General features: G+C 39.5%; 1 protein-coding gene across 2 annotated transcripts in view; it reads left to right on the top strand.

Moving 5' to 3' along the window:
* Window positions 1–16,740, top strand: part of LOC122148935 (B-cell lymphoma/leukemia 11B-like) — a 30,973-nt gene extending 14,233 nt beyond the window's left edge. For both annotated transcript variants that reach the window (XM_042777404.1, XM_042777405.1), the window contains exon 3: window positions 12,574–16,740. In XM_042777404.1, the coding sequence (XP_042633338.1) occupies window positions 12,574–14,534 (1,961 nt within the window). In that variant the 3' untranslated portion in view covers window positions 14,535–16,740. The remainder of the gene's footprint in view (window positions 1–12,573) is intronic.
* Window positions 16,741–22,941: the final 6,201 nt, after the last annotated feature.

A 22,941-nucleotide genomic window follows, 5' to 3' on the forward strand; every position in this document is an offset into this window, starting at 1 on the left:
AAACCAAATTGAACTAGATCTCTCTATAGTGTTTGATGGACAGTCTTCTGTACAGTTTCAGTCTCTCTGACCTCTAGCAATAAAACGCAAAGCCACCATGCCTGGCACTTAATAGAATCCATACCCATGATCCCTTGCAACACCCAAGCTATGCCAGCATCTCTGTTGCAGGGTGCCTGTGGTTAGAGCCTCTGAGATTTCGGGCCGGCTTATTTTTGGGATCTGTCCAAACGAGACCACCCCGTCGCAGTCTGATTGGTGCTGTCTACCGGCAGGGGTCAACCTGGACCATGTTGGATGCATTATAGAACAGGACAGCACTGCATGTGCACTCCATGCCGAGCCCTGGTGGAAAGAGTTAAAGTCTCCCACATGAAGGCATCAAACGCTCCACATACCACTTTATTGTAGTCATATGGCAGCAGATTTGATATTTTTCCTTCCACAGCGGGGAATAAAACTCGCCACTAATTTGGACTGTGAGCGTCGCCGCTAAATTTCAGCATGTGCTGATGGTGTTGACCAGATGTGTAACGCTTTTTTCCCATCTTCCTCTCTGTCTTACTATCGCTCTTTTGTCAAATTAGCCACGACTGAATTCAAGTAAAATATTTAAGAAGAAATTGCAAGGATGGTGATGACATGACAGTGGTTGATAAACGTTGGGTATAATCGGCACTGCTACCAGTGGAACACTGTAGCACTATTTTAAAAACTACCCTTCTGAAAAAGCCACCTGTAACAAGTCTAAGCTGGTTTACTTGTCTTTGCTGGATTAAGCTGGTCTATAGGGCTTCACGATATATCATAAAGAATCAATATGGCTAAGTGCGGTTATTAAATCAGCTCATGATGCAGCTCAGTAAATGAACCAAGCCTATCTGAGAAGCTGAAATAGCATATAATGAGCTGAATGTGTAAATGAACACAGTGCTGCGCTTCACTCTGAAACCCGCAGTGCATATATTTATTTCCTGGCAAATAAACATAATTAAAAACAAATTAATAGTGATATTGTAACCTTGTTACAATTATTTTTATTAAATACTTTTTAATTTTAAACTACAGTAGTAGTGTTACAATATATTTATTTGTGTTAATTTAATTATAATCACAATAAAAATAATGAGATTTTTTTTAAAAAAACAAACAAACAAACAAACAAAAAAAAATCTCTGCTTATTTATGATTACTGAAATAGTTTTCAGTTGGTTTTTCCCAAATTGTTCAAACCTAAAATTATGGTCGCAAAAAAAGTTAGAGTAATTGTTCAATAATAATTAAATAACACATTTTTCAATTATTTTTAGGTTCAATGCAGAAATCACACCAAAATCACCCAGTCATTCTAGAATGATTAATTATTTCCAAATATAGCTAGTCAGCTAGAGATTTTTTTATCTTTATTTTTTTAAATATAGTGCAGCCCTAGTGATTTCCCATCCTGGCCAAGCTGGTGATTAGCTGATTGGCCAGCAGGTCTTCCAGCCTGATCAAGTGTCCAAAATATACTTCCTTCGTTCCAAAACCTTCTAAAACCAAGCTGGAAAACTCATCTTAGGCTGTTTTTCTAAACAGTTTTTTCAGGCTTTATCAGGTTACTCATAGGATCCCCCCCCCCCCCCCCCCCCCCCCCCCCCCCCCCCCCCCCCGATTCTTATCCAATTGACATTAGAATGGCTTTACCAGCAAGACATTACGATAGACTTGGCACTGCAGGGTGAGAAAGTGTTTGCGTGGAGAGTTATTTGCCAAACACTGAATGGTGTGTCACAATCAGCCAGCCAAGCCACACACATGCTGATGCCCAAAGGACAAGGCTATTCTGGCGGCTGTCTTATCCAGACAGTGAAGGATACTGGGTTACGACTCTCTCAAACCTGCAACATGTGCAGTAGTCTATCTGTACTTTAATGACATCTTACACGTGGCACGTGGTTTACTGACAACAAACATTTTATGTGTTGAGTTTAAAAAAGCTCAGGGTCTGTGAACATTTGAAAGGATGTTAATAAAAACAGTGTCATTATCAAGACGAGATCATGCAGACTGCATTGAATTATACTGCAGTAAACGGCAGTGTTTTCGACCGTTGCTGTGGTTTAGTGTCAGAGTTTGGTGGCAAATTTCTGTCATTGTGTGTGGAGTCCTGCTGGGTGGCACCATAAAAGTAAAGTAGTTCTGATACAACTCGACTGTTTTTCTCAGTCCGTCTGTATTTTTATAGTAAAATAATGGTGGGAGTTCACTGGGAACGAATTGCGCCCACTGATAATGTTGTTTATTTGCACATGCTGTCTGTGTTTTTCAGCACTTAATACACTAAAAGAATAATGTAAATCAAGTAATGCATGAAAATCATTCGAAACAAATTGCTCAAAACAGTTTGCACGCTACAGTTCATCTTGCAGGTCGGTTTACAGCAGACTACTAATTTTTGGCATACTTTATTAGGACTATATAAGGTCACAGTGTTGAATTCACCCTTGGTTCTCTCTGATATGATATATTTGAACCTGTGTGCTTTCCATGAGCAATCCCTTTATTGCTGTTTGATTCTCTCACTAATTATTTTTACACCATAAAAACAAGGGGGGGAAATCACAATGTTTTTCATGGCCTATATGGTCTGTATTTTACAGTATTTTACATTATTGTTAATGCTGTTTCTAAAATAAAGTGGGATTTCACTGAGAACAAATTGTTGCCATTGATTACATTTTAATTTTACATTACAAAAGATTACATTACCCACCCATCAAATTCAAGTAATGCTGAAAACTCCCCCCGAAAAATTTCTCAAGGCAGTTTGCATCTTGCAATTCATAATCTTACAGGTCGGTTTGCAGCAGACTACTGCATTCTGCCAAATTAACCATTTGTGTTAGTGTGCGATAATAAAATATATTGTTTTTTTATTAGCTGTCTTTTTTGGTCTTTTGTCATCTCAAAAATCAGCTCCGAGTACTTGAACATGAATGTAGTACTCCAAAATAAGGGGAGGGGCTGCTCTGCCATGTTGATAGTGGTTGATGACATTAGAGTCTGAAGATTTGTAGGGTGAGAGCCGCCATGATAATTCAGCATTATACCCTCCCTGGCAGCCCACTGAATGAATAAACCCTCAGTCTTATCAGTTTTTATTCATGCCAGTGAAGGCTTGTTCTTGCATGTAGTGTGCGGCAGATGTGGCCCTCCCGGTATGTTTGCTAAAGGCATTGGCTAGATGAAAGACTGTTCTTAACCATAAGCTATGTGGGGATCTGTGCCAAAAGCTGAAAACACATCATTGTGAAAACAGCCCTGGGAGAAGCTGATCTCCCCCAGCAGAGGATGAAGAGGGCTTCAGCAGAGGGCTCAGGACGAGATGACACTCTTTTAACTTGGACTTTTGTTCTCATAAATATGACTGGCATGGAGTAGTTAACGTCAATGTGGTCAATCAGTTTATAACTGTAGATACAAAACTTCTCTTCTTAATCTACATACTTCTACACACTACAAGTACATGGACAGTACATTGTTTTGAGTATGTAGAAAAATAATTAAAAATAGATTTACATTATAATGCACAGTATATGAAACATGTAAAAGAACAAAGGTCTACTGTTTGAATAAAAAAGTAGATTTGTTATAATAATAGAGGAGGGACTTCTGGGATGCTGGTTGGATAGCTGGTTTAAATAGTCCAAGAGCAGAGCTCAAAGACTTATAACTTTGAATTTTAATGATAAGTTGGATATTAGACAGGTTTGTGTGTGTGGTCTGAAACTGAGTAGGATAAACGTGGTATTAAGTATAAATAACAATTATAGTACACATACTACAATTTTAAACATTTGTCCTGAGATAAAAAGAGAAAGTATTTCATTTTCAATGTGAAAATTAGAACTTACTATATTATGATGTATTTTAGTGTAGATGCACGTTAATGCAAAAAAAAATATATAAATAAATAAAAATAAATAAATAATAATAATAAATAAAATACAAATAAAAAAGTAAAATAATGTTTAACATAGTATTTAAAAATAGTAGACAGTACATAGATTGTAGTACTCTGTTAGTATTCCATCTGGAATGTATTTCCATTGTAAAAATTAGAACCTATAAATAAATATGTATTCAAATATGTATTATAAAAAAATATATGCTTTAACTTTCACTTAATAATATATAACATAATGCAATATATATATGCATAATGCATTATGTTAAATATACATTCTGATCACAACATAAATACAAATAAATATCCAAAATAAACCAATTAAATATCTTTTACTGGTTTATACCGATAAATTAAAAGAATATTAGGACACACTGTCACATCATGAAACATCATCTAGGCATATTTTTTGGCATCAGACTTTGATTTGACACATGCTAATTCTAAGCTTGCTTACTATTTAGAATACATATTATGCATCCAAAACTTTAACCTTAGACTACATGCTTTTGATTTGACATATGAGTTTTTTGGTCACCTGTACCTGTGCCAAGGATTATGGGTATTCAGTGATCCTTGCTCCAGTCAGAGCGCTGCAGCTTTGGTCCTGCTGAGTGCAACAGAAGTGGAACCCATTCACATGACTGGCATGTGTCACAGATCCAGCGCACATAAGGCATCTAAGGAGCTGTTTTACAGGGCCCTGATTGTTTTGGAAGGCGTGCTGAGGGCCTGTGTATTTTTACAGTGAGCTTTAAATGGGTATAGAAGCCTGGGCCCAGCTGGGGACCATTATAGTATATGTTATCCAAAAAAAAAAAAAAAAACAGGGCAATTATTTTTACATACAGGAATAGTTCTTTATAGTTTTTTGCTTCCCTTGCTCACACACATGTAAGAAGTGAGGCTTAGCAATGTTCAGTTAGCCCCTGATGGTAAATAGCGTAACTACATTCTGCTGCCAAAAACATCTTTATCCATTGACAGCCAATCAAAAGTAGCCGTGTATTCTGATGAAATGCAATGGCATCAGCCAGTCTGCACAGTCAGGACACCATTTTCCTGTGGCTCCAGAATGAGAGCTCTTTTGCCTCAATAAACTCCTAATTACTGCTTAATAGTAAGGTAGTTGATAACTTTAAGTATAGGGTAGGAATAAGGGATCTAAAATGTGGTCATGCAGAATAGGTCATTAATATGTGCTTTATATGTACTAATGATCAGCCAATATGCTAATAATATGCATGCTCATAAGCAAGTAGTTAATAGTGAAAATTGGTCCCTAAACTAAATTGTTACCTCCAGTACAAACATCTACACATTCTTAAAATAAAAATACATTTACTTGCATAGCAAAATTACTTAAAATATAAAGTCTTGCTTTCTGAAACATTGAGTTTATGCATAAAATAATAATAATAATAATAATAATAATAATAATAATAATAATTAATAATAATAATAATAATAATAATAATAAATCTGCCAATGGGGTAATTTAAATAATAATAATAATTTAAAGGGAAAACCTTTTTTTTTTCTTTTTTCTTTTTTTTTTACCCCATTCAAATTGTGCACTTCTGGGACATACTGCACCAGCCAAACAGAGATGAATGAGTATGTTAATTGTTATTTTTGTTTATCAATCTTTGTGTCTTGAACATAATAATGAAACATTCTAAAGGGCAAAACTTAAAACTTAACATGAGACTATTTTAATTCCGTCTCATGTCAAGCTATTAGCAGTAACTGCTGGGTATGTGGGTGAGAGATTTGATTGTGATCCAGGGTATGATTGCGATGACATGAAGCAATGTTTGCTTTGAACTGGTCCCTTGATGTCCCCCTATTTGCTTTTTTCTCTCCACCCCGCTGGCTTTTCCGCGTCTCCCTTCAGCCGCAAGCACCAGTGTCATCCATCAAGTTCCTGCAGCTCTTCTTTAAGGCCTTTTCACGCCAGATCTTAACGCGGTGACGCACACTCCAAGCTATGATTCAGACTAGTTGCAATGCCACAAAATGCTGTGCTAATGCACTTCTCTCTGTTCTCACCGAGCCAAGAGTCATAGCTCTTACTGACAGAGAAGTCTTTCCAGTTGTTTTTCACTGTCCTTTCCCGTCTGCACCGTAGGACGTCTTCGCTCTGGCAGTATCAGATGATGACAGGGAACTCTAGGGTGGCATGTGTTTTCATTTAGACGGTTGCGCTACCCTTGGCTGGCCTGTTTCTTCATGAGACTGACGGTGAGCATGCAGGAGGAAGTAGAAGGCTGATGTATGGGACAGGAGGCTCATGGTGGTAAATACTGCCAAAAATGGTTTTATTAAGTATCTTTCTCTTGTTTTGCAGTGAAAATATCTGAAGATCTTTAAAGCCTGAACAATAAAATTTTTAAAAACGGGTTTTTTTTCTGTTCTGCAAAATTTGCAGGTAAAAGATAACAGGACTGGATGTGACAGAATACAATGATCAATTTAAAAATAATGCCAATGAAAAAAGCTATTCCCTAAACCAACCCTAAATAACTGCTCTCCAAACTGTTGTTTTTTTTTTTTTTTAAATGGATCATTTAATAATATTCAAGTGAAGTGTAATACAAAACTGGCTAAGTAGAAACTGCCAGAACAAGCGCCTCGTCCATTGTGGATCTGGTTACAAAGCTCCACCCATATAGAGGTAACTGACGAACCAAGAGGCTTGCTATTGGTCGTGCTGTGAATTTGTGTCAAGTTCAACCTGACACGAAATTCGCATAGGGAAATTATTTCAAACCCAGAGTCAAGTGAAATGCTTCATCACTCTGAGTCACACTGAATTTTTCTCACATTATTTTTGCCAAGCCTCATCAGGACTGCCATTTTTGATCTGCTGAATACTTGCTTTATCTCTTCTACAATGGGATTGCTTTATATTTCTACTATGGCATTAGATTTTGCTTGCATCCACACCATTAGGTGTCAGTATAAGCCCCAGAGGACTGTCATATCAGTGCAAGTGGATCCTTAATACATTTAAATAATGTGAATTTGTTTTAAAAGTAATGTTTAAATATTTTTACCGGAAAATGAGAAAAAACATAGGGATTAGGAAAATTTTCTCTCTCTGCAGTACAGTGCAGGCTCCTAGAACTTAAGGCCATTTAACCCAAACAGGTGAGTGGATTTTGTGTGTTTGAATGAATTTATACAGGGATCTAGATGTTTTCTTTGTTTGTTTGTGACAGTGGCCGAGAAAATATGAGTTTGTTTGTTTAAGCGTGGGTGTGTCTGTGGGTATGTACTAGGTGTCTTTTGTGTGAATATGCATCAATATGCAATGTGTGTGTGTGTGTGTGTGTGTGTGTGTGTTGGTGTGTTGCTTCTCTTTTAGAGGCAGTTTGTGTCCCTTCTCTGTGTTCCTGCAGATGAAGACAGATTGGAATGGTTACTGCACCAGGCCTGCTTTCACTTAGACAGGAGACAGCCATGTGTGTATGAATGTGTGTGCGCCTGCCATAACCACTATTCCTGTGGCTTCTTTACACACAAAGTTTTTCCACTGTAGAATGGGAGTCTTTTCATATACAGTTGTCTGTCCTCATTATGGCCAGGAATCACAGATAACTCTAATCCACCAGAGCAGTGTACTATAAGAGGATTATGGGTAAAAAAGGACTACAGTGAAACTGATAAATTATTAGTTCAGTTCAGTATTGCCAGAGCAAGCTTTTACACTACACACCTGGCTCATGGTTATCAAGCTTGTTAGGCCAACAAACATTTGCACCACAAAAATCATTTTCTCAGTCAGTGTGTTTGTTTTATGTAAAGTGTGAATATTCCTAAAATAAATTTACTTGAGAATCAAAATTAGTAACAATGTAAGTTAATATCATGTTTTCAGGGAATATTGATATTGTTTAGCTTATTACTCTAAGCTCATTGAAAATGTTTTGAGCATGAATTTTGTCCATGAGTTTATTAATATACAATGCAATTATATTTCTCTAGTATATTCATCTTGATTTTAGAATTTTTAATTCTAATATTTCTGTTTATTATAACTAAACATCAACTAAACAGTTTATTTCCCACACACACTTCACTGCAGGCTCTGGAATTTTGCATGAAAATATCAGACTCCCCTCAGGAAACTGGTATGGTGATTTTGGCCCCAGCATGTGGTCTGGTTTTCCACTCATCATCTTCCTGCCAGAATCATTTATTTAATTGTCATAATCATTTATCAAAAACAATATGATGGTCTGTCAAGGCTCACAGCTGATTCACTGAACAGTCACATCTATCATGAATACTGAGAGAAATCTAGACAGAGAGAAACAGTAAAGGAAGGATAGACAGTCAACCATCTGTAAAATTGAAAGTTGTATTATGTCATTTTTAGGTGTTCAAATTCCTAAATCTTAACATGTATGGAGTCAGTCTGTAAGTAAGCCAGTTTTATGTTGATTTCCCAGAGAAGTGTAGAAAGTGTAAACTGTGGCATCATCAAAGCATGTTTGTTTTGACCATCCTGACCAACCTTACATAGTAACTATGATTTAACCAATGGCATGCGTTTGGGGCGGGGCTATCTGTCTAACGATTCAATGACAGACAGGAGTAGTGTACAGAAAACCTGTAGGAAAACAGTCATTACTTTTGCAGTTCCATTTGGTACCACTAGAGGCATAGAAATAGCACAGTTAACCTAAATTGACTTAAAGAATTAGCAAAACTTCAAAAGTTTGTAAAAAAAAAAAAAAGACAAATTTCTATGGTACACTTTCCATAGCAGGACAGATATTGTTTAGCTCCCTCACACACACAAACACTCACATCTAAATCACATCACGGATCCCCTAGAGTGTGTTGGTGGCACGACAGCAGAGTTGCACTACACAGAATGCTGCACCTCTGTGTTTCTAATTAGCATAGTGGTCTGGCCCCCTGATTAGCCACGATCATCACAAACAAGACATCAGTGATGCGAGGTGAGGCCCCACAAGCCCCTGGGAGCCCCAGATCACAGGCATGCTAATGAGGGCCTGCGTTACTGCGGTATGAGGTGTCAGCCTGGCTTGTGACAGGTGCACAGAGGGGATGTTTGGGGGTGGGGGTGGATTGGTCTGGAGAGGAGTGAAGGCGTGTCGTAGTCCCCATGGCATCACCTCATCTTTTGTTCTCTATGCAAATCCACTGCTGTGGCTTTCGACAGCTAGTAATGTTACGGGTTCGAGGGGCAGAGCTGTTAGACTGCCATGCCCGAGTTGTACACACATGCACATATGTTGTTCCACTGCAATTATAGAAGTGTGACATCATCATATAAATTGTATGCATTGCATTCACATATAAATCCTTGCATTGTGACATTTATCAAGCAGTTTATCAAGTTTCATGCATGTTTCATGCAGTTGTTTTTCCATTCACATACTGTAGATGCTCTTGAGTTGTCCCAAGTTTTATGTATTTGCACATGCTCATAAACAATTTCCACACAACATCACAAAAAAATTGTCTTTGGGATATTATGTGTTGCACACATTTTGCATGCATTTGCACAAGCATATAAGCCATTGCATTGACACAAGTTTCACGACTTCACATGCTCATATGTCCTTTCGTTGTGACATCTTAGAATAACTTGCACGCATTTGCACATGCACTTTTCTTTGCAATATGATTACCAAATGGGTTTCACACATTTGTACATGCTTATGTCATCAAACAAGTTGCATGCATTGCATTCGCACACAATCTTGTCTTTGCAATATAATTACCAAACATGCTGCACGCATTTGCATATGCATAGATGCCTTTGCATTGTCACAAGTTTTATGCATTTGCACACACACACATCATGACATGAGTTGGACACATTGCACATGTCTTTGCATTGTGACAATACGTTGTATACATTCATACATTCACATCGTTGCAATGTCACCATCAAAAGAGTTGCACACATTTTCCCACATATATTTTTGAATTGTAACATCACGAAAGGAGTTTCACACATTTCCACACATGCATATATTTGCATTGTGGCATCATCAAACCAGTTTCACACATTCGTACATGCTCATATGTCCTTGCATTGCAACATTACCAAACGAGTTACACATTATCGCACACACATATGTCCCTGCATTGTGGCAACATCAAACAAGTTTCATCATCACGTTCACACATCATCACATGACTATTCCAGTAGTCCAGCTTCGGTAAGTGATTGGTTCATGCTCGGGTAATGCCGGAGACAGCAGTAGCTAACGCTAATGTTGTTTCCCTTGTGAAACAGCAGTGCTAGCAAGTCTGCCAGATTTGTTCGCAGATAATTAAAAAACACCCTTCAGCCCCTCCTCCTCACTCCTCTGTCACTGCATTCATTCTGTTAAAAGGAAATTAATTGCCACAAAATGTTGAAATCAACATATCTAAGCCCAGGTTGGAGGTCCCTGAGGATGGACTAATTGGCCTTGAGGTTTTGTAATACTAAACCCACGAGGGTGGATAAGTTTAGTGTAAGACCCCCTCTGCGTGCACACGCTCATATGTCATTAATCACATTTCCTTTACACACACACTTACAAAGACATGCACATAGACATCCTAGCACTGTTTAACGCAATGAGGATGCTGCTGCAGCGTTGTTAGCACCATGCACACCAACAGCCAGCTCTGTAATATAACAGCCACAACTCAATTTAGCTGTTTAACCTGTAATCCCGGCAATATTTATTGAAGTGCAAGAGGGAAGAAAATTAGGCTATTAGGCTCTTGCAATTGAATACATTGAGAGGAGAAAAGACACTCTGTTAACTGGCAGTTGACCTCTGCGGCCCGCAGCGAATGGTTTCATGGATGCGGACCGTGATAATTACTGCAAATTGAATCACAGAGCGAACAGTGATGATTCCATAATGAGCACTTTTATTGGCTGGAGCTCTTTGCTGTGACATGGCCCTCCCAGGCCTCTGTAGTGTGGCACACACACACACACACACACACACACACACACACACACACACACACACACACACACACACACACAGTAGGACCCAATGGACCATGATCAGATGCAGATTTGTGTTCCTGAGGTGCCTGATGGGTAATTTCACACCATCGTGCCACACAAGCTGCTGTCACAAGACATGGATCTCTGATGGGTCATTACCATATCCTAACTTATTCACTATGGGTTTTTCTCCCTCGTTCTGGCTTGTTTGGAAAGTTGATGAAATTTGTCTTTGGTCCTCATTAAGTCTGCTTGTCTGTTAGCTGACACGGTCCCTTAGTAACATATGGTGTTTTTTGTATGATGTGATAGGATGCAAATTGCAATAGCTCAAGCACACAGTAATGTCGGAGTAAGAGCGCGAGCGCACACACATACAGTAAATGCATATATTTGTGCATGCACGAATGCTCTATTGCACACTTTTTGTCCATCCCACATTATGTGGAGTCCTGTACAGCCATCAGAGGAATATGAGATGTTAATGAGGCTTTTTTGGAACTAGAGTTGGGTGCAGAATATGTCCATTGTTGATTTTATCCAGACTTGGGCCCCTGTCCAGGGCCTGAAAATCAAAATGGACAGCCTGTGTGGATTTTAGTATCTAATCTCCGCCACTTCTTTTCTCTTGTCCCCTCAATCTCTCTCTCTGTAACTCTCTTAGCATCCAAAATCCCTCCTGCCAGGTGTCCATTTAAAGGCCAGCCAAACCAAACACAGGCTGTGGACCTGCCATACACAACCACAACAACCATCATCCTCCACCACCTCCTCACCACATCATCAATCAGTTTTTTATTCAACAAAAAACAAACAAAAAAAAAAAAAATACCTACCCTGAAAGTCTTTGTGGTTAATATTGATAACATTTTTCAAGTGTATTTCACTGAAAATATCATATCACACAAAAATATCTTTGTCAGTAGCTAACTGTGCACCTGACTATGTCAGTGTATGAACCTGTCAACACGATTCTTTTTCATTTTCTTCTTTCTTAATCCTCTCTTTCTCTTTCTTTTGCCAAAGAATTATCTCCATATGGAAAAAGTGAAGGGTGGGGGTGTCGGGTGTTGAACGGGGAGATTTCTATATTAAAGTCTGGCTGACATTAGCATTAGCACAATGCAATGTGGCCTGTGGGCGATACCTGCCATCTGCATTAGGCTCCAGCCCTCAGGGAGCTTCCCTGCTCTCACTAACCCCCTAGTGTGACTCAGATTCTGGGTGAGTCACATACAGGCAGATTCTCTTTGACACAGCTTTAGAGAGCAGCCGGCCCTGCCGCACAGTAGATAACCCGCTAGGCTATCAGAGAGCTCTTGTCTCCCCTCTTAGGGTGATGTAATTTTCATTCAATCTTATAAAATGGCTGTCGCCGCAGCACAATGAGATGTCTTTCACATGTTGCCTGTTTAATTTTTAAACAGAAATGATCCATGAACCTCACCATAGAGGACTCTTAGCTTTGATTACATTTAAAGCCATCACAGAGAACAAACAGATGCGCAAATGACATGGAAAGCTATTAAAGTGTGTTATCTTAACCTCCCCTCACACCAAATCAGAGAGTTTATAACTAATGTGTATATATATTAATTCCGTACACTTGTTTTGTGTCTTCCAGGAAAAGATGAGCCCTCCAGTTACATCTGCACCACTTGTAAGCAACCCTTTACCAGCGCATGGTTTCTGCTGCAGCATGCACAGAACACCCATGGGATTCGCATCTACCTGGACACCCACCCTACTAGCTGCTCGCTTACCCCTCGCATGGCCCTTCCTCCACCACTGGGGGCTGATGCCCTACCCCGTTCCCCTCTAGCCAGCTTTCTGGGTGATGGCAGCAACCCTTTCCAACTGTTGCGTATGGGTGCCCCACTGCTACGAGATCCTCCACCACCTGGATACATTGAAACCCGCTTGCCATCTACCCCGCCCTTCATAAGCCCTCCACCACCCCGCCATCCTCTCGAACGTCTTGGCCCTGAGGAGATGGGTCTCCTGTCCCAGCATCCAAGTGCTTTTGAGCGTGTGATGCGGCTGACACCCATGGGCATTGAACCATCCATGGGCTTCTCTCAGCGCCTTCGTGAACTGGCGGGCAGCAACAATAATGGTGGTCCAACTCCCCCTCTTTCACCTAACCGTGTGCCCCCCATGCATCGGCTTCTCAGCCCCACTCTCTTCCAGCATGGTTCCAAACCTCTACCTTTTCTAACCACACCCTCACAGCCACCATCAGTTCCATCCAGAGGCAATTCCTCATCACCTCTAAATCAAGTTGGCAAAGCCAAGTCCTGTGAGTTTTGTGGCAAGACTTTCAAGTTCCAAAGCAACTTGATTGTGCACAGACGTAGCCACACTGGTGAAAGACCCTATAAGTGTCATCTCTGTGACCATGCATGTTCACAGGCCAGCAAGCTAAAGCGCCATATGAAGACACACATGCACAAATCAGGCTCCATGGGGAGTTCACCTGAGCAGGGAGGGCAAGACTCAGCTGGAGAGGGGCTTAAGAACAGTGAGGACAATGGCATGAGGGAGGGATTGGATAATGAGGAGGAAGAAGAAGAAGAGGAGGAAGAGGAGGAGGAGGAGGAGGAAGAAGAGGAACCACAGCAAAACGGGAGCAGGCCTGAGTCCAACCTGAGTATGGACTCGGAGTTGAGCAGAAACAGAGAGAATGGCCCAAGACCTTCCCCAGAGGAGAAACCAATGGCCACTGACAGAGTTACAGAAAGCCAATACAACAACCTTGACAATCATTTGAGACTGCAACCGAGCAGCAGGGCATGTGAGGAGATACACACAGATTCAGCATCCAGGGAAACTGACAGAGACAGGGGGCGTATGGTGAATGGCAGAGGCTGCAGCCCGGAGGATCCCATCTCAGCGTTGTTCCAACGGAAGCCAATGCCTTTTTCCAGCTCCAGCCTCACTGGGTCTTCCGCCAAGAGGATCAAGGTAGAGAAGGATGTGGATCTGCCACAGGTGCCCGTCATATCCCCTGAAAATGTGTATTCTCAGTTGCTTGCTGGTTATGCTGCATCCCGCCACTTCATAAGGGAGCCTTTCCTGGGCTTTAATGACTCCAGGCAGTCACCTTTCGGCACTTCTTCCGAGCACTCCTCATCCGAGACAGGCAGCCTGCGTTTCTCCACCCCTCCAGGGGAAATTCTGGAAGGCAGTGGGATGTCGGGGCGAAGTGGCAGCAGTACACCTCACCTCCATCTGCGGGGTCCTGGGCCAGGGAGACCGCCCAGCTCCAAGGAGAGTCGACGGAGTGACACCTGTGAGTACTGTGGTAAGGTGTTCAAGAACTGCAGTAATCTGACCGTGCATCGGCGCAGCCACACAGGTGAGAGGCCTTACAAGTGTGACCTGTGCAGCTATGCTTGTGCCCAGAGCAGCAAGCTTACCCGGCACATGAAGACCCATGGGCTGTTTGGTAAAGAGGTGTATCGCTGTGATATTTGCCATATGCCCTTTAGCGTGTACAGCACCTTGGAAAAACACATGAAGAAGTGGCATGGAGAGCATTTGCTGACCAATGAGGTCAAACTTGAGCAGGCTGACAGAGCTTGAGACCACTTACCAATGCACTGCATTATGGGTTTAGCTGGATAGTCTTTTTCTTGACTATATATTTTTTTGGAGTGATTTTAATTTTATTTTTTCTTTGTAGTGAAAATGAACTGCCACCTGAGAAACAAGAACACAGGGAAATGCTAGTCTGTGGTTCTAAAACCCTTCTTGCATATCCCAGCACCTAACAGAGGAGTAGTCCATTAGGAATTCATGGAGCCTTTCAACTGTGCAATAATTTCTGTATTTATTGGATTATTTGTAATGATACATGGCATGTACAGGTACATAATCGATGGGTTTCTAATGCATTCAGTTCCTGAAATTATATTTCTACACCCCATCTTATGATATGACAAATACTGAGATTTTGGCATTCAGCCAGTTTTGTGTTATAAACTAGTTTCCTCAAAGGCAACAAATGGGTAATTTCTAAAGAAGAGGTCAACTTCTAAAAATCTGAGAATTTTTTCATGTTATTGTTGCTGTCGATGGCCCCACTCATCATGGGTTATATTCAGTAGACATATGTAAAGCACTGAATGTCACTTTGACAATAAAATATTAAACAATTTGAAGGGGCAAAAAACCCAGGGATGTTTTAAGGCAGCTGAAAGGCAGTTTGACTGCATCTGAATGATTTTCTGTTGACGACCTTTGAAATAAATGAGATGAAATGAAATGAAAGTTTATCAACCATGACATTTATGAGAATGTTAACATGCAAATGACAACAAAAATGACTATATTTCCTCTACATTATTATTATGGTTCCCGTATATAAACAGTGTTGAGCCCACTAGTGTTGCATTTCTAAGAGATATATATAATTTATTTTATTTTTTTCAAAAGCCCTTTTTTAATTTTTTTTAATAGCCCGGATTTTATTTCTAAAGATCAAAATCTTTACATTCACTCAAACTGACATCCATGCCATTTATTTCAACATCATCTATCCCTTAATTATGTTTAAATGCTTTCCAAACCTTGTACAAGGTCAAATCCTTTCATATGTTAATGGTATTACAAAATGATTACTGTGCAGTCTTGAATAATTCAGCCTGGATTCAGATGTTAAGGCAAGCCATAAACTTATTACATGTTAAAATGTTATCATAGTCTCATATGATAACCTCATTACTCACTGTTTTCTATCTGCGTATTCACAATTTACAACATCCTGCCATTTATGTTCATGGCTTTTTACAGTTTACATTTGATTTTTGACTTGAATAGAAAGTTGAATTAAAGCTACGGCTGCACATGTTGCCCGCTCGAAATCAGTCAGATGGTGTCAGATACTCAGCAAACTGGCAAACCTCTCTTTGCGTAAATGACAGGAAGTGGCAATAACTTGAAAGAAAATCAAGAGGAAATGTGTTGTAGTCAAGAAAGCATGTCAAATTGAAGTATGGCTTTCGGAGACAGACATAACCAGACAACACAGATGTGCCTCAAATTAATATTCAGCCTTTATTTTCTGATGTTATTCAAATTTTTGCTATACAGCGGACTAAAGCAATCCATGAACAAACTAACTTAACCAGTATCATTCAAATTCATTAAGAGGAATCAAATCAAATAAAGTCATAAGGATGACTGTTCATTTATTTGAGAAATGTAAAATGTGCTTCATTGTTAAGGGGATGTCTTAACACACAGATTTGTTTGAGAAATTACTAAGTCATTTCTTTACTGAGGTTTTTTTTTTTTTTTTTTTTTTTAGATGGAATAGAGAATTATTGACAGTGGAGGTAAAACAAATAATTGGAACAAAAAAAAATAACTATGACACTGTCTTTAAATTATGTTTACAGTGTTGAAGTATAAGGATACTGAGCTCTTCTGTATATGTGTTTTAAATGAGACAAATGTTTTGCCCTCTGTTTTTCTACAATATTGAATATCATAGCAGGGTTTTCTCCTTTTTCCCTTTGTTTCTTTCCCTCCCTTCCTTTTTTGGTGCAGGTATTTCCGTAAATTTCTATGGATATATGCGCGTGTATGTTTTGTTCATTGTTAAATTCTCAATGTATTTGTAATTTCAGTGGCATTTTATGAAATGATGCAAAAAATCTTTATATTTTGCAGTCCATTATGAAATTGTGAGTCTATTCAAATGTTTTGTCACTATATCTGTTCATAATTTTGGTAATTCCATCCACAGCAGGATGTAAAAAAAAATAAAAATAAAACTGAAAACAAACAAGAAAATAATCTTTTGTGAATTATTTGACATCCACGTCAATCTTTTATTTTGTGTTATTTGTTTGCACTGAGAATGAAAGTCCTAATCATGTTAGTAGTATATCATACAGTTAGATTAGATAGTCTTGAGCAATCAGCAAACACATTTTTTATTTAGTCTAAATGCATATCTCATTTTCCATTATAATCCACTTAAACTTGGAGTTAAGCCCAACGGGGCTGATTTGCAATCGACCTTTGACCCGAGCACTTCACTAATTTGTAAAACCTCCATCTTCACTGCACCTGCCCTTCCTCCTCTTTAGTCTAAGTGCGGAGTGCAAAAAATATAGTCTGACCTTTCTTGACCTCTCCCATCTTGCCTCATCCCTTCTTGTCTTTTGTTAGACAGGTGGGTCTTTTGTAGCTCCAACAACGTTTCATGCTGGGGAGGGGAAGCACTTAAAAAGCCTCTTCACAGAACATTTACACTTGGCCAGTCACAACATAGACGTTTTCTTGAAAGAGCCACTCATGTTTAGACCCATGGGCTAAAAGCAGTCTGACCTAGAGATATTGTAAACAAACAATTGCTCCGTAATTCATTCATCCTGTGTTGTCTTGTTTGTCCTTCACATTTAAGAAACATGTAGTGAATGTCCCTTTAAAGAAGGAGGGGTGAATATGGTTACAATGGAGCCGGACATCTGGGAGACATCTTCTGCCCGCAAACATCCCGATCCCAGCACGTCCCCAGCGGCTTAAGAAGTCAGATTCCCAGAGCCTCATTCATGGCACCAGTTTCCCCTCGAGGTCTCACTTTTTTCAGACTCTAATTATGACCAGCCACACCAGTTAGCTGCCAAGTAGCTCTGACCACGTCCCCACATAAGCTGGTGTCATAGTTCAGATATGGTGCACCATTTAAGGTCCCTTTTGGGCGTTCGTAATGGCAGGTCCCACTGGGCCTGTCCTCTCTCTGCCATGGGAAGAGACATATCTCTCTATGGTGGTGAAGTAGCCCCTTATTTGTCAGGCCAAAACGACTAGGATCCAAATTGGTTGCACACAGAGAGAGTGGCAGGCAAATGAGGGGTCTGAAAGAAGAGCGGTCACAACAAACGGGGTGTCAGCAGGGGTTGCGGCTTGTGCCTTGACCATGCCTTGCGACCGCAGAGTCCTAGGTTTTCACCGGATGACAGAGAGTCTTCCCAGTAGTCCCCTGCTCTATATATCCAGTTACTAATCTCCGTTCCCCTGACCACTGCCCAATCAAACTGCGTCCTTTGAGCAGGATGAGCCCATGAGGCAGACAAGACGGCAACCAGGGAAAATCTGCTCCAGCTGGCTTGCCGTGGGAATGAGAGGGTATGGAGAGAATTTTTTAATAAAACAGAGATGCGAGGATGTGTGGTTACGCTGTGGCTATCCAGCAGCTGTGGGTTCTGAAAAACTGTCCACTGCAGAGATATGACCTAAAGGAACAAAGAGTTTGCGGTGTTAAAGACCATATATACCTACTTCCTGTCCTAGTTTAAGATGCCGCCCGTGCCACTGAGTAACTGTCGTATAATGATTTTGCCTGTCACAAAGTTTTACATATTCCCCTCCCTTGTGTGTTTACAGTATGTATTAAATATTTTGGCTAGCATGCAGAATCATTTGCAGCTACCAATAAAATGGTTCACTCGTACAAATGATTCTTTTTTGGCATCTGTGTGGAACCTTCAACATCCATGGAACCTTTCCAATGCACTTTGCACAAAAAGATTCTCAACTCAGGCTCATTGGAAAGATGTGACTCTGTGTACATTTCTGAAAAACGTAACAAAAATGTATATATACATACGTACATAGATTTTTACTGCAGTTTCCAGATGAAATGAACACTAGAGGCAGAAAAACAACAACAACTTTTTTGATTCATTTTCGCACAAATTATGGAGGGGCAAATTATCCATAAGTAAAGACTTATTGTTTTGTGGTTCCTTGCATATGTCATGATCTCAAAACACTTTTATCATGATTCGCAAACTAATACATTTTGATATTTGCATCACATAAACAGCTTCAAATGTATGCTTTACTGTAGTAAACTTGCTCTTTAGCTCACCTGGTATAGCACTGCAATGCGTAGCACTCTGGTACGAGTCTTTGTGTCGTACAGGGAAAACACATTTGCTTTTGTTAACACTACTGGTTAGGTTTAGGGTAGGTATAAGTGTTGTGGTTAAATTAATTTGATAAAACTTTCACTTTTTAGTGCAACTCACCGGGCATTTCAAATCTGAATTGAACATGATATTCAGCGCCAGTCACTAGACATTTTATCTTTAAAGTGCTGAGAAACAATCTGCAAACAACACAATAAATTTAGCAAATATACCCACAGGCGTGGTTTTGTCATGACACTGAGCCATTTAATAAATCTGCATCAAGACCATTACATCATGTATAGTGCCTCTTGTGGACATGCACTTGAAAAATGCTGTTTTTTAAGAACCGTTCACTGAAAGGTTCTTTGTGGGAAGCCCAAAAGGCTCTTCTATGGCATCACTGCAGAAATCTCTACTTTTTTTTTTTTTTTTTTTTTTTTAAGAGTATAGCATTTTTTGCTCCCTTTAGCACATCTGGCCATATTTACACACATTCTGCAGAATTTTACCCTCAGTCAGTGCAGAGAATATGAAAAAGGGTGTAGATATAACACAAATGTAGTGTGGGAAAAGCTACTTTGAAACTGAAGCATGGTAGCTACAATCTGCTAATGTGAAGGAGTTCAACCACTTACACTTTTCTACTCAACCCTTTTGATAAAAGTAGCTTCACTTCAAATTGCTATTTCAACACTAAAGCTATTTGGAGTAGGGAGTAAAAATACACTGCAGACAGACCAGTGATATAGCGTGTTTTCATGCTAAACTGCTAAACGTAACTTGTTACTGGGAAAGCTAAAGAAAACTATACTTAAGTTAGTGTTGCTTCTAGTTAATTATTCCCTAACAGTAACTAAATGTAGTCTTTTAAAATGGTTAACAACCATTTTTTTGTTTAGTTGCTAAGCTTGTGGGACGTACGTCACCCAAGAAAAGGGGAGTGAGGGTGTGAAACTATGTTGTTTCAGTCACCATTGTATTGGATGGCATGCTGACACCCATTCTGCACAGTCCGATATTAATTTTCCCCTGCAGAACAATTCCATTTGTATAAATGAAATATGAGCTCAGGTCGTGCTGATACAAGCTCTGGAGATACTTGATGACACATTGGAATGGGGGAAACAGTGAAGCGTAGCCTGTATATAATGAAAAACCACACCTATGGTCTGAATAATTGCCACCACTCTCTCCAAGTTGCAGTCATTTGGATTCTTGTAGTCAGACCTCCCTGGAGCACCCAAACAGAGGTGAATTACTGAACTATTTAGACTGCCTCTTCTCTACCTCGGAGTGGGGGGGGTCAGTGCAATTGTTGACACTGGAGTCCGCGCTTATCCCAGCGAAATATGAAATCTTCTCATTTGATTTGTACTGTAATTATGTCGTAAAAGCAAACTGGCTGTGAAACTGCAGCCCCACCAGTCGAATTTGCTTTCATCAAGTGCAGACTGGCTTAATTACAGAGTACAAGATCAGCCATCTTTCAGTGCACAAGCCTCGTCTGTTGTTTTATTTTCAGAGCCGTATCGTTCCTCTGTTTGAAGCTAATCACTAGGTGATTGTGCTGTTCACAGCGGCTCGAGAGGAATTTCGACACAGAGAGCATCTGTGATCTCTTCTGCAGCTTTTAAGGTTGGATAAACTTCTAGCCTTGCCTCACGTTTTAGTGGTCAGGTCTTTCAAGTCATAGTGCATTTTAATAGAAGGAAGATACCGCAAATAATATGGGTCTGATTTGCCATAAATCAGTGTCAACGCTGCATGTGAATAAGGTTAAAATATGCAGAAACAAGTACACATTAGCCATTTCTAGTTTGAGCCCCCCTAAAAATATTTATAAAAGCATCCGATCCAGCTCAACACAATCATACACACGCACACACACAAACAATTCCTGGAAAACTGCACACAATGTACTGCACACAATCGGAAAAAATAAAAATAAAAAAAATAAAACCTTCTGAAACCCTATATTTCATCTGTATTATAAAATTTAGGTATGGCAGAACTGGTTCTAGACAGAGACCTTCCATTCTTGCGTGAATAAATATGTGCTCTTCTTTTACAAGCAGATAATTAGCTCCTCATATTCAAGTGACGTTTATATCTGTCTTGTTTTATGGCAAGACATCCTGAGAAGTGTCTGCTCAGCACTGAGCTTGTTATATGGTAAGTGAAGACAGATACTTTCACTCAAATGCTTCAGCAGGATCCCATACGTTTCAGGTTGTGCTGTGTTTCTGTTAACATTTAAACCCTCCAGACTGTCAAATAAATCGAATAAGCCTCTTTGTCTTTGGTTAACACCATCCATAAAATTCAAAGCTGCCAAACCCCTCTGTAGTTTTTCCACATCTTCAAAATTAAGCCTACCTTGATGCTACTGTGAGCCACCTTAAGTAATATGCAGCCCACAAATCACTGCAGTCAAGATCCAACCGACCATTTTTCAAAACAGGAAGACAGAAGCTTGAAGACCTTGTGTGGCGTAAATTCGTATTCCTAAACATAAGCAGATCACTGAGTTAGAACAGATGAAGTAAAACAGGCTATGGTGGAGAATCTGGGGTGTCTGGAGTTTGACCTCTTGTGTCTCAAGTGCATGCTGGGGAATCAATGAGAGGGTCTGGGGGGCCTAGAGGTCATTGTGAGCATGTCTGTAGGATGTGTTCCCATTGTGCATACTGACAGGAGTTCTTTATAACGCAGTCACCTGTGTTTGGGCAGGTGGATGGAGAAGAGCTCACATCTTCCCGCATGAGGGTCCTCTTTGTCCCTTGGCTTAAAGGACTCTGCCTCATTAAAAGGCTTTTAAGAGGTTAAGAAAAATAGACTTTTCTGTGGTGTGAGAGAGAGAGGCGCTAAAGGGGTGAAGGTGAGACAGGAAAAGCTTACAGTAGATTCAGTAACAGTGTCTGTTTTCACTGATTTTTATGATTACTCAGCTGATAATTATTTGTCATTAATGTCACTGTATTCAAAGCCACATGCAATATAAAAACGGTTTAAAAAAAGTTTACACACACAAGAAAAAAAATGTAAAAAGTAAAAATGCTATGCCTGTCAATTGGTAAACTGTAAATGGTTTAACATTGGAAAATTTACTGTTAAATACTGTTAAATGTATGTTTTGTTTTGCAAATGAAAACTATGATCATTTATGGTAAAAAAAAGGACATTCCCAGAAGTCCCTGCGTGACACATTACATACTGTATAATTAATATAGATAATTTATATGAACAGTTCTTCTAATTTTTGTTATCAGTTATGTACATTAAAGTGTTTTGTGTTACATTTTATTTGTGTTACAAGTTATTTAATTAATGTTTATTGCATTATTTTAGTGTCATGTGTTACCCTGATGGTGTTTTGTTGCTGTATGACATAAGACACACACACACACACACGCACGCACGCACATACGCACGCACATCTGTGCTTTCATGGTGCTCACATATATTAAGGTAAAAAGCAGTTTAAAGGACTAGGTCACACCAAAATGAAAATTTGCTAAAAAATTTACTCACCCTAAGGCCATCAAAGATGTAGATAAGATTGTTTCTTCATCAGAACAGATTTGGAGAAATTTAGCATTACATCACTTGGTATAATTACAATTCACATATACCTTAGTTGTCGATGTTGCTGCTTAACATAACAGAACTTTAATTGTCAACTACAGTAACATACAGAAGTGGCCCCATTTGTAATACTGGCATCACTTTATTTAAAAGTGTTTTCTGATGGTGAAGCAGGTAGGAGAATGACTTTGTCTTAAATTGTGCAAACATAATACATATGGTAATAAATACATAATTTACAGTAAACAGTTAATATAAAGCAATAGAGATTGCTTTTGAATGAAGGAGTAAGGGAATAACTACCAAAGCTATCCAGCCAAACCTCGACCCTTTGATTAAAAAAGGGTTACTTAAGAAAGAGACTGAAGCGAAACGTGATTTCTAAGCCAACTAGATGAGCTGGTCAGGGTGATTAAATTCGATTACATGATCATGGTAATCCAAATGTTAATCTGGAAACTGATGAACACGTTTAAAAT

Source organism: Cyprinus carpio, chromosome A20, assembly GCF_018340385.1.
Source record: "Cyprinus carpio isolate SPL01 chromosome A20, ASM1834038v1, whole genome shotgun sequence".
Lineage (NCBI taxonomy): Eukaryota > Metazoa > Chordata > Actinopteri > Cypriniformes > Cyprinidae > Cyprinus > Cyprinus carpio.